The following is a 12,197-nucleotide window of genomic DNA, read 5'->3' as shown; positions in this document are numbered from 1 at the left end:
TCAGAAATATTTCCAGTCTTGGTCCTTTATATTCATTAGCTTAGAGCAAGTTTATCGTTCTTTGTTTTTCTCAGAGTGGTTGCTTCTTCCATCTGATAGTCTTTGCACCCTAACCTCGCTTTATTCAACAGGATGTTTTGCATGACACACAGATGTGTTCGTCTCCCTGTTCTGCTGCTCGGCTACCACACGGTGGCGTCAGAGGTCTGCTGTGTGAACCATCTGCTTGCTGACGATTCAGAATCTCTGCATGGTTGGATGGTTGGCAGGGAGCAATTAGTGAAGTGGAGGGACTGAGGCGGAGTCCATACGAGACCTGATGATTAAAGATTCATTGAAATCTCAAAAGTTCTGAGATTTAAGCAGAGATAGATAGATAGATAGATAGATAGATAGATAGATAGATAGATAGATAGATAGATAGATAGATAGATAGATAGATGTTAAACCTCCCACTTGTCATTTGGTTTTAACGATTAGTAAAAAAATGTAGACATGGAAATTTACCTTGTAAAATAAAGACATGACTCAAAATTTTCTTTTCCAGTTTTGAAGTTGCAGGAATCCATGGTTGGTCATAATTCACCGATCCGATAATGTCTGTAACGGTACCAATATTGGAAAAGAAACAAACAAAAACAAAACAAAACAAAACAAAACAAAAACAAAAACAGAGTGTATCGCGACAACGTGCCTGGTTCATAATGGCGGATCTATTCAGTTTAAATCTATGCTTTGTGCTCTGAGTGATGTCACGCTTTATTATTTATTTTATGTTTTATTTAAAATTCCTGATTGTATTTTCTGAACTATTTCACAGAAGGTTTGTTTCTATTCATGTTGACACGTTTGACCAGGGTCCTCGACCTGTTGCTTTTGTCCGTTTCAGTTTCTTTATGGTTTGTCGTTTCTACGTGTTTCACCAGGCTTGTGAACCTGCTGTTGTGTTTCATTCAGTGCTGGACTGAGTTTGTAACTCAGCACATTTACACCCGTGTTTAAGAAAAGAAACGTCCAAGTTGGTTCAGAACTGTTTCTGTATCGGTACCGGCCGACGCTAAACCTAAAAATATCGATTTATTGTAAGTGAAAAAAGTGGCTCAGTGAATCCCTGGTAATTGTTTTTTGTGTCTATGGCAAATATTTCAATCTAATCGAAATAATATTATAACATAACAAGAGATGAAACATGTGATACATGAAACATTTCCAGATTGATTCAAAATTTAATTACCTTTATTATATCAAAGTAATTAGAATTTGAAGCACAATTTCTACTAGAGCCTACAGATTCAACCGTTTTTATTATTATTATTATTATTATTATTATTATTATTATTATTATTATTATTATTATTTCAAAGCTGCAAACCCAGTTATTAACTATGTGAGGAGCAGTATTTGAACATTTTGCCTATAGCAGTAAAAATGAAAAAAATAATGATTCATCCTGGAAGCTTTCCTGCTCATATATTCAAGGACGGCTGGTGCAGAAAATATGAGAGTTTTCTATAAACAGCAAAACAAAAACAGTTTCTTGAGTTTCACACCTAAAGTAAAAAAAAAAAAAAAAAAAATTGTAAACATTACTGCAGTTTAGTTAATTTTGCCGTGACTTAAATCTCAGCTTGCATCCTAAATGATTTAACTTGAATTGAGTCTCTTCATCATTTTAAATTGCATATTTGTCACACTTTATCTGCTGTTAGGAAGAGATTATAATGTGTTGTTGAATGCTGAAATATTTTATGTTCTTTTATGGAAATAATTTCTTTGGTGGAAATTATTTCCTTCATTTAAAAAGGAACGGGCTGAAAGTCTGTGTTGTCACAACAGAGACAATAGATGGAGCTATTGAGGAATAAAAAACAGAGCAAGAAAAGTCAACACTGGTCAATAATTGAAAAAAAAACTGCACATGATGTATAATTTATATGTGTTTTTTTCCTCTTTCTTTTCTAGTCAGTGGTATTAAAAGCCGATTTTTTTCCCCCCAGTCAGTCAGTGAATGGTTCCTGTCTATCATCCCAGTTCATCGGGTCAGAACCTCACATCATCCTTTCATGGAGATTAGCATTTTCCATTTCACCATTAGCTCCAATTACGTCCCATTAACCCAGACGGATGAATGCCAGCTCCCACAGTCACACTGAGGTCTAATATGTGATTGGTGAGAGTAGAATTACGGGCTCAGTTAAACAATCCTGTCATTCATTCATGGCTAAATTCCAAAAACAAAACCCAGAAAAGTGTCAAATTAAAAAGAGATAATTATATTATTTTTAAATTCTGCACCAGTGATGCTTTTCTACTTGTAAGTCAGCAGATTGTGATATTTTTCTATTTTCTTAACAGCAGATAAAATGTTACATTTTGCTGAAGAAAACAAACCAAAAACATATCGATATAGTATATATAAAGCAACATAAATAAATAAATAAAAAACACTTACTGTCACATAATAAGACAGTATTCACTCACTTCATGTAAGCTTTTAAAAATGTCTTCATGCAGGCAGTATTGTTCTGGAAGCTCTCTGATTGTTGTGTGTTTAGACGTTGAAGCAGCGTTTCATGCTGTAGACCACAGTTTTCATATCTCTCTCTTAGAACACTGGATTGGCTTCATTCCTGCTTGAGCAACAGAATGTTTAGAAAATGTTCTGTCCACCTCAGCCCTCCTTTCTGAGGGGTTCCTCAGGATTCAATTCTTGGTCCTCTTCTTTTTTCTTTACGCTTTGCTTCCTTCAGACTCTATTTTCAGACACAGTCGGATCTCCGTTCACTGGCGTACAGATGACTGCAAAATGTCTCGTTCTTTGGGGTGATGAGACATACCTCTCTGGGGACAGTTCTTTCCTGTTCCAACTTTACCACACAGAAGTCCACCAAACAAAGTCTGTAAAGACGCGGATGTGCATGTTGGACAAAGTTGAACGCCCCTTCACAGAGTTTTTATCCCAGAGAGCAGACTGTGGTTCAAGTCATACCATCACTTTGCAGACCATCATAGAAGAAAAGCTGGAGCTGTATCACATCTTCATCCTTATACCTAATCTGAGATATAATTTAAGTTAATATGTGCATAAATGCAAGTGACCCAATACTTTTGGCAACATGGTGCATTTGCATTCCCTCCCATATTTCCTGTAAGAGCGAAACACATCTTTCAATATATCCACAATACTTTAATTATTGTTTGAATACTTTTCTAAAAGTATATCTGAGTATTCTTGTGTGGTCAGCATATCACAAATCCTGCTTTTCATTGTCTTTGTCATGATGTCAGAACCAGAGGCTTTAACTAGACAAGATGTATGTTAAACTTGCAGACCCACTTACCACTCCAGTAGGTGGTGGTAGTGCACAACAAAACCTTTATTTTTAAAATTTATTTAGTGACTGCCAACAAGGAGCTCAAATCCTGCAGCTTTCGTGGTTCATTGTACAGTTTTGTTTTCAGGGAGATTGAAATGTTTTAGGAGCTGAAGTAGTCAAAGAGAAAACAGGCAGCATTTATCAAATCACATTAATTTTATTTTGTTAAGTCTACACCATCCAGTTCACATTTAACACCATGAATATGACTGCAAAAAAATATTTAAATATACATATATGCACATACATATTTCATGTTTGACTATGATACCATGTACTTATATACTACATGTCAGCTTAACATTACGCAGAAGCTCAAACTGTTGATGTGAAGCAGGAGGCAAAGCAGCTGTTGGACACACGGTATACGGAGCTACATAGGTGACACAACCTAACAGTTTTTACATACAGCGCCATTTATACAAAAAGGAGTTTATGTGCTCGCCGATGATTTAATATGCACAGCGTTTAAAACGAGCAACTTTTTTTTTGTTGTTTACAGCTCAGCCTACCAAAACGGTGCTTGAGGGCAAGAGTTGAGCTCATTTGCGGTTTGTGATGCACTGAATGTGTCGCGTTTCAGCGACCGAATGCTACAAACCAGTCATTTCACGTGGCGTTCTCACCATGCAACATTATATAGTAACAATAATTTCAATAAAAATACTGAACTGATTGCACGAGACTAAATATACTTGTCCAGTGAACGCTTGCTGCTGCATTAAATGCACACATGTAGGCATGATACATCTGTACGTTCTGACGTTACAAGGTGATCCGTTATAAAAATATGTCTCTGTAATTTGGGTTAATACTGCACACTATCCCGTGTGGGGAGGTATTCGGAGCTGGAAATCTCTTTTAGCACGTCTTACATTCACAACGACTTTATATGAAAATAGTTCTCAACTCCACCTGACGCAATCACAGTCCACTTGAAACACGAGTAACCACACGTCCCCTCCGGTCTTATCACACTCCACATCCACAAATCCATTTGACTTGATGACCACAATCAACAGATTGCTGCTTGCTTTCTTTAGAAATGTTACCTCACTTCACCTTCTGTGAAAATCTGCTTGGCTAAGAACACATTTTCTGGTTCACAAAGTAAAGCTACTGTGCATTTTTCCATCATAAATTGAGAGAGCACGGTAAAGGCTATACATATTTATAAATATTTTAGCTTAGCGAGTACACATAACAAATATGTCTAAATTTAAACAGTCATCCACGAATTCAAATAACAGCTTTAATGCACCTTTACATGAGTCGTTAAAAATGCAAAACCCATAGTTTCTTCTCCGTGCCAGTGCAGTGAGGTGAAAACACGTTTATATTTCTGGAAGTTGACCAAAGGTCTGTGAAACATGAGAATGTACAGTGAAATACTCTGAGAATAGAAATTAGGCAATGATTACATAAATATCAGTCATATCTTTTCATAATCACTCCCATCCTGTATGCCTGTAGAACTGCTTGCCTGTAAAAAAAGGGAGTTTTATATAATAAAGCTGATTTGACGTAGAGTGAGAGGATCTCTGCAGAGTTGTGCCCTTCAAAACGTTTGTTCTGAAATGTGGTTCTGAACATAATGTAAACATGCTCGAAAAAGAATGTGCACGATACATTTGCAGCAGCAAACTGCAGTTTGTAAAGAAATTTTATGATATAACTTTATTTTTTTAATGAAATAACTTTCCTGAGAAAGTTTCCTTAAAGTCGGCAACAAGACCGATTGGTTAATGCTTTCTATGTAAACTTCCCAGCCATATGTTCGGATTTTTTTTGTGTGTGTGTTTAACATGCAAAGTCTGCATGAGTCATTAAACAACAGAGCTGGAGTTGAACCTTCCTCTTTCATCCGAAGCACATGGCGTAACCTCATGCTTTGCTTCTTTCAAACCCAAAACTCAAAGCTACGAACGGAGCAGTCGAGAGAGCAAATAGAAATGTTACAAGCATCCAAAGCGAGGATTTCAAAATGGATGATATCAAATTATTTGACAACTAAATGCCAAAACGTGGGCAGAAAAAAGTAAAATAAAATCAACCCTCCCCCATGAGTGTTAGCGTAGAACGGCGTTGCTGCGCCTCAGCAGGGTGAGGAGGACATCTGTTCGTACTCTGGACATTTGAGGAGGGCGGGGTAGTTGGAGGAGTTCATCTGCAGGGAGGCCTCGGACGAGATGGAGGAGGGGCTGCGGCCACGCCCCGCCCAGGCGTCCGGGTGGAGGAACTGGCCCGAGTAGTCTGAGCAGTTGCTGAGGCGGGGCCGGTAGAAGCCCTGATGAGGCCGGTACATTTCCTCCGCCGTGTATCGCTTCATGAACAGGTACACCGACATGACGCCCGCCGTCTGGAGGAGCCGGAAACACAGAGGAGAGTCAAGGTCCACCTGGGCAACCTTTAACATTAAAGGGACGCTCACAAGACATTGTCTCAAGCCCAAGTCAAGTCCCAAGTGTTTAAGTGACACTGCAGTCAAAATTCAAATAACTTTATTGTTATTATTATTACTATTGATACAGTTGATATTTGCATTCAGCTCCCACCTTTCTCAGGATTTCTGGGTTTGTCTTTACTAGCTCTGTCCGTGCTTCCTTTCAGAAAGCTCAAGCTGATTAAGTCTAGATGAAGAGCAAATATTTTCAACTCTTGCCACAGATGTTTAATTGGATGCAGGTCTGGCCTTTGACTGGACCATTTTAACCCATGCAAATGCTGTATGTTTGATGTACACCCTCCTATTGTTCTTTCTGTAAGTTTAGAGTCAATTTCATTTAGTTTTTCATTCTGCAGCACACAGTTGCTCTCTGATTGCGTGACTTCTCAACAAGTCATTTGTTACACTGTTGGGCATCAGAGAAAGGGGCGGGGGGAGGGGAACTGCACAAAAATGCATGCCGCATTTTTAATTTTTTATCTGTATAAGATTTTTTTTTCCCCGTTTATGTACTAATTTGTGTTGTTCTGTTAATAAACTCTCGTTGCAGTGCGACAAGATGTGCAAAAGCACAAGGGGAATTAAAACCTTTGCAAGACTCCGTTAAACAGAAACAGAGGCAACCAAGGCAGAAACGGTTCGTTGTGAGGTTTACCTCTGTCAGCAGGAAGGAGATGGCGGCGAACGCAAAAGACCAGCCGTACTTGTAGCTGAAGTAAGCCTCGTTCGTTTTCGTCCTGTTCAACATTTCATCGTTGATGTTGGAGATGTACAGAACCAGACCGACGACCAGAGACAGACCTGCGGGGCGCCGTGAGGCGGGTCAGTCATGCTTCTCACAGAAATCGTAATCACTGATTTGATGCGGACGGCAGTACGCGTTACTGCTGGACTCTACGGGAAGTACCTGAGAGGATGAAGAAGATTCCGGAAACAAACGCCAGGATGGTGTGATGCGGTCGGATATGGCCGATGTTGCTGAGCACGAAGCCGATGAACATGAAGAAGAGGCTGACCAGAGGAAACGGAGTAGCAGAGCGGATCATCTCTAAGACGACAGGAGAGAAGTTTTTTTATTTTTTAAAAAAAAGTCCCTCTGAGAGGAAGAAGTTTAAAGATTTTGAACTGTTCGTTCCTCTGTTGTATATTAAAACAACACGACTTTCTTGAAGAGTGATTCCTAGTATGTCTCACTGGGTTTATGTTTTAAATCAAGTCTTTTTTCGGTTACTTGTCCGAACTCTTTTTGAAACAAAAGCCAGTTTGGATTCATGTTTTGTGTAGCTTGAACAGTTTGAGTGAGTGAATACTTACTGAGCACACTGACGGTGGACTCAGACGTTATCTGGACGTTAGTAGGCATCACATACTCAATGGTAAAACACCGGCCTTTCTCTTCACCTGAAATCAAGGGGAAAAAAGAGAAAACCTCATCAATTCAGATTAACGTGAATCAGGAAAACTTTTCGTAATTCACTACACAATTTTGCCTCCCAAATGAGACAAAGCACGACGACTCAGCCTCGTTGGGAAACATTTAGCATTCACCTACGTTTCGGCTGGATCGAGAACATTTTGTGAATCTGGGTGAGAGAGCTTCTATTTATGCCATCTGTGAATCTGCAGGAAGTGATGTTGAAAAGAAATATCATCTCTACAGGCTGGCTGATGTGAGGTGCAGCTTCGGCTGTCAGTGTGCGCTTGAAGAAAACCCGGCGTTAGAATTTAACACCGTCTTTTTTTATCTGCACTCTGTAAAAACCGACACTGCGGTGAGTTTCCTGGCACTTCGTTAACCCCAAACACCTCAGAAGAGGTGAGGTCTGGTCATATCTAACTAGCTTTCACAGCATGGGTTCATGAATTAAAAATATACAACTGTAAATTAGCACGCTGTAGTTTTTTTTTTTTTTTTTTACAGAAAAGCCAGTTGTTGACGTTATGCTATATAAAAAAATAAGGTCATTAAAAGTATAATCAGTATAGTCAGGAGGCTATAAAGGCAGAAAACATTATTTATAGGATTACTAATACGGTTCTTTCACCCACACTTCAAAACCGTACATGTTGTTTTAACTGGTCTCTGCATAATTAATAATATAGTCAAAGTGATTCAATGTATTCGTGAAGTTTTAGAAACTTTTACCACAAAGTGTGGTGTGAACCATCTGACCAAAAAGGTTTTAATTGGTGATTCTGGGTCAAACACTTACCAACACAATAGCTAAATGGGGAACAAGGCCACTCAATATCCCCTAAAAGACTCACTGATCCTGTGGTAACATGTGGCTCAGCATGACCTGGATAGTCACAGGATAACATCTGTTATCTAATCACAGCTGGATTTGGATGCATGTTTACTATGACTAAGTGATTAAAACAGGACAAGTCAGAGGTTAATGGAGCTGGACAGTGGAAAACTGGAACCAGTCAATTTTTTTTTCTCTTTTCCTGACACCTTCACTCAATGTAGCACGTGAAAAACAGACTAATGATGATGGTGGTCGTAAAAAAACACACACACAATATTAGCAATGTCAGTAGGATAAAAGAAAAGTAATGACTTTTATAAGAAATGTAAAGAGACTTAAAAAAGGGACCGTATTCATTTCCTCTGACTTTACAGATCAAACTTAATTGGATAAAATGAAGTATAATTGAAACCACTGCATGCTGTGATGTTTTTTTTTTTTTTTTTTTTTTTAAAGAAAGTAGTAGATATACTTTTTGAACATCTTTGTATTTGTGTTCATGTAAATGCTGGATTTTCTTGGAAAACATCCCAGTTCCATTAAAGTTTGGGAAAGAAAAGCACTGCGTGTGATTTAAAACGGGCAAATTGTACCAGCATGAAATCGACTGCAGCTGAACTTAGTTTATTTTTGATCACTCCCCGCTGGGATGAAAACCCACACAGTCAACAGCACACACACACACACACACACACACCCACACACCTACACACACACACACACACACACACACACACACACACACACACACACACACACACACACAAAATAAATAAAATTACAAGAGAAAGAAACACTGTTATTCTGAACTGACTGGAATCTACAACACATACATGCAACGTTTGTGCTGCAAACTAAAAAGGAGGCCACATTTCCACATTCATGTCGATCTCATGAGCTGTTGTTTGTGAGAAAATTGGCCTTTCCAGCAAGTGTGAACTTAGCAGCAAATTTGAAAGTTAAAATGTGAAGTCAATCTGACGTCGATTTGGCTGAAAGATTCGTCTTCGTCGGAAACGGAGCAACAAACGTCGTCACTGAAGAACTGATGAGTGATAAACATGTTTATCCGTTTCAGGTTGTTGGTATAAAAACGATTGAAGGTGACAGTAGTGGCATCTGGTGCCGTGGCTGAGTGAAGATTACACCTTCGAGATGTAAACGGTCGTGTTAAATATATGTGTTGTGTTGAATTGAAGTTGGGAACATCGAAAGTTATTTCAACTGAACTGATACTCAATGTGCAGCTTATGAGGAGAATAAATCCTTCAAAACATGAAAACCAAAATTAATTCCCGTTGCATTAAGGTTGTTTGCTTGAAAAGACAGCAACAAAGTTTTGAGTTTTAATTAGCTGACAGTAGAATCAGAAAAATGACCAAACAGAGGAAGATGAAGCCTACTACTGTGTGTCGCTTTGTGAACTGATTTAGTGGGATAAAAACGTTTTGATCATTTGAAATTCTCATTTATTGAGACACAGATGTACTACAGCAGTACAGTTTCCAGCGCTCATGTCCATAGTTTGTAGAAAAGTAAAATGTAATACCTGGTTTATTCTGGGAAAAAAGTTGCCTGGAGGGTTTTGTCTCTAAGAAAAGATTAAAAACTAACAGTTAGTCCTCTTAAAACGATCCAGGCATGCCTTTTATGATGCTGCAGTTGGGGGGAGGAACAGTAATCTTTACCATCCAAAGCCATGCATTAAATAACTAAAATCATTACAACTATCTAACTTATTGCAAAAGTTCAAAGGAACAAGAACAGGCTTCTGTTTTGCTTCGGTATCAGTCCAAGGAACATCTAGTGGCACAGACTGTAAGTCAGTCATGGGTTAAGCTGTGAGGAGAGAAGTCATGAGCGGCCATCGATCAGCCGGAGTAAAAATAGCGGACGGTTTCAGCGAGAGCAGAAGCTCACACACATGCATTAAGGTTTGAGCGACTGGTTCAAATGAGGAGCAGGAAGTGAGGAAGAGAAACATGCTCAAGTATTTGGCGGCTTCACACAGACACTGATCTTCTGTACCTGCAACATTCAGGTGGAAAAAGAGAAGAAAGGAAATAAGAAAAGAAACGCAGTTGAGAAGGTGGAAGAAATACATCGCATTAAAAAGTAAACGCTTCAAACGAGACTGATTTAGTGATCACATTTAAATATTTTAGACTATTTAAACTTTGTTTCCAATTCTCCTCTTCCTTGTCCTCAGCCCTAAAGTAAAGTTTTGAACTTTAAGCTGTGAGATTATGGAATAGTGAATAGGCACTGAGTTATAAAAAAACACACAGGTCACACTGACGAAGGGGTTCCTACAAAAACACTCAAAAACGACTGTGATGTCATGTTTACCGTGTGACAACGTTTTAATGATATAAAAGCTCTGCTGTGAGCATTTCAGTGAAACAAATCACTCTTCTTTAAGTAAAAAGCTAATTACAGACGATAAGTTTCTCAAGAGCAGTGTTTGTGTTTGTGGGGCTGTAATTGCTGTGACACACACAAACTGTTACCTGAAAAAGAAGATATAAAGATTGTTTCTTTTATCATCATCACAATAATATAATATCTCAAAATATCTCGATGAAACTTTAAATCCGCATCGCCCCAACTGCTGAGTTAAGTTTATGTTTTCACAGGAATCTATAAACGTCTTAAATGTTCCTTTTTGTTTTTGTGCTTGTTCTCCACCTCACTAGAGGTTCAGTTGCATAGTGATCACTAAGCATGTCGTCTATTATCGCTGTCTGGGCGAAATGAAATAAAAAAAAAAAAAAAAAAAGGAAAATCCATCCAACTTCAACATCAGTTTGCACTTTAGAGATTCACTTCAGCGCTTTGCTTCATGTCGTCGCTCGTTCCGACTCCATGCTATAACTCACCAGCGAGGAAGCAAACCCTCCAGAGGCCAGAGTGAAGCGACATGCGCATCTCGGTGCTCTGGTTGAGTGGAAGGATGACGCCCTCCTCCAGGTAGAGCCAGTAGTCGGTGCTCACGGCGATCCCCAGCAGGCCGAGGCCGCACACGGCGAACACGCTGCTCAGCAACGTCAGCGCCTTCCTGCCGCATAGGCTCATGCCGCAGCCTCAGCAGCCGCGGAGCGCAGCTGGCGGAGAGCGGAGCTGGGAGAGGGGAGGAAAGGCAGAGCAGTCACACACTGACCCTAGTGTTTACCAGGACGGGCACACCATCGGTACTTCAACCTGAGCTCGGATTTGAAATGACTATTGGAATGTTGTTTGAAATAAAAGATGTAATAAATGTAAAAAGGTTTCCTCCTTGGTTGTGGCCTATTTGTCACATTGCTCAGGAATACGGGGAAAAGCAAAGAAAGCAACTATTGAAACACTGAAACATGTTATATATTCAAAGTTATACTTTAAAATGTAAAGACATTCTATATATATTTGTGCATATAAAATACTGAGAATGATGTATAAAGCACTGAACAAAAATTATAGGTGTGAAACTGTGGAAAAAGTTGGACCATAATCTTCATTTATGTTGGTGAGCTTTAAAAGATTCTCATAATGTAACATTATAAAACCATATACTTGTATGTAGATGTATGTATGTATTGTGTGACCATGTGTGCATGTAATGTGCATGTATATGTGTATATACATGCATATTTAAACATAAATGTACATGAACAGTTATTATGTTAAGCCTTGGCTCCATTTTTGGTAAATTATTGGTTTATAAAATAGCATTTTATTTTGTTTCTTTTTTTGTAATGTTGAAAATTTACCAAAATAACACAAATCTGAATCTAAGAAAATATTACAAGTGCAATTTATTACTCCCTCCTGCCCTGTGTAAACAATATTAACTCTTATTTCGTAAAAGAAAAAAAATAACAGTAAGAAGCTCAATCAATATTCATGTTATCAAGCTTATCTGCTCTACTTTATTAGTTCTTATTAGTTTGATTCACAGTTATAGTTGTCATTGCAAACAGAAATCTGTTGCAAATGGAGAGAAGGCAGTGCATACAAGAAGGGATTTGTAAAACTTAATTAAATTGAATAATACAGTGCAGCTCCAGAGGCTAATCTTTATTAAAGCAGATCGTTTAATGTTTTTCTAGCCAACTAAATCATTTTGTCGCTGTCTTGAAAAGA

At 38.6% G+C, this 12,197-nt stretch overlaps 1 protein-coding gene across 1 annotated transcript; it reads right to left on the bottom strand.

Moving 5' to 3' along the window:
• Positions 1–5,414: 5,414 nt before the first annotated feature.
• LOC106924233 (voltage-dependent calcium channel gamma-5 subunit) lies at positions 5,415–11,280 on the bottom strand. The gene is made up of 5 exons (XM_014997816.2): positions 10,955–11,280; positions 7,138–7,224; positions 6,731–6,871; positions 6,479–6,624; positions 5,415–5,736 (listed from the first exon to the last, which is right to left on the bottom strand). The coding sequence occupies exons 1-5, from the start codon at positions 11,148–11,150 to the stop codon at positions 5,473–5,475; spliced, it is 834 nt and encodes a 277-aa protein (XP_014853302.2). The 5' UTR covers positions 11,151–11,280; the 3' UTR covers positions 5,415–5,472.
• Positions 11,281–12,197: the final 917 nt, after the last annotated feature.

This window comes from Poecilia mexicana, unplaced genomic scaffold, assembly GCF_051168715.1.
Source record: "Poecilia mexicana isolate PSO_F unplaced genomic scaffold, ASM5116871v1 scaffold_2, whole genome shotgun sequence".
Lineage (NCBI taxonomy): Eukaryota > Metazoa > Chordata > Actinopteri > Cyprinodontiformes > Poeciliidae > Poecilia > Poecilia mexicana.
The sequence above is the reverse complement of the archived record's forward strand: the minus strand, read 5'-3'. Positions and strand labels throughout refer to the sequence as shown.

Excerpts from the sequence above, each read along its gene's own strand:
- LOC106924233 (XM_014997816.2), bottom strand. The coding sequence starts at position 11,150 with ATGAGCCTATGCGGCAGGAAGGCGCTGACGTTGCTGAGCAGCGTGTTC. Across the intron at positions 7,225-10,954 it reads GAGGGTTTGCTTCCTCGCTG|GTGAAGAGAAAGGCCGGTGT; the intron begins GTGAGTTATAGC and ends CCTTGATTTCAG. Across the intron at positions 6,625-6,730 it reads AATCTTCTTCATCCTCTCAG|GTCTGTCTCTGGTCGTCGGT; the intron begins GTACTTCCCGTA and ends GGCGCCCCGCAG.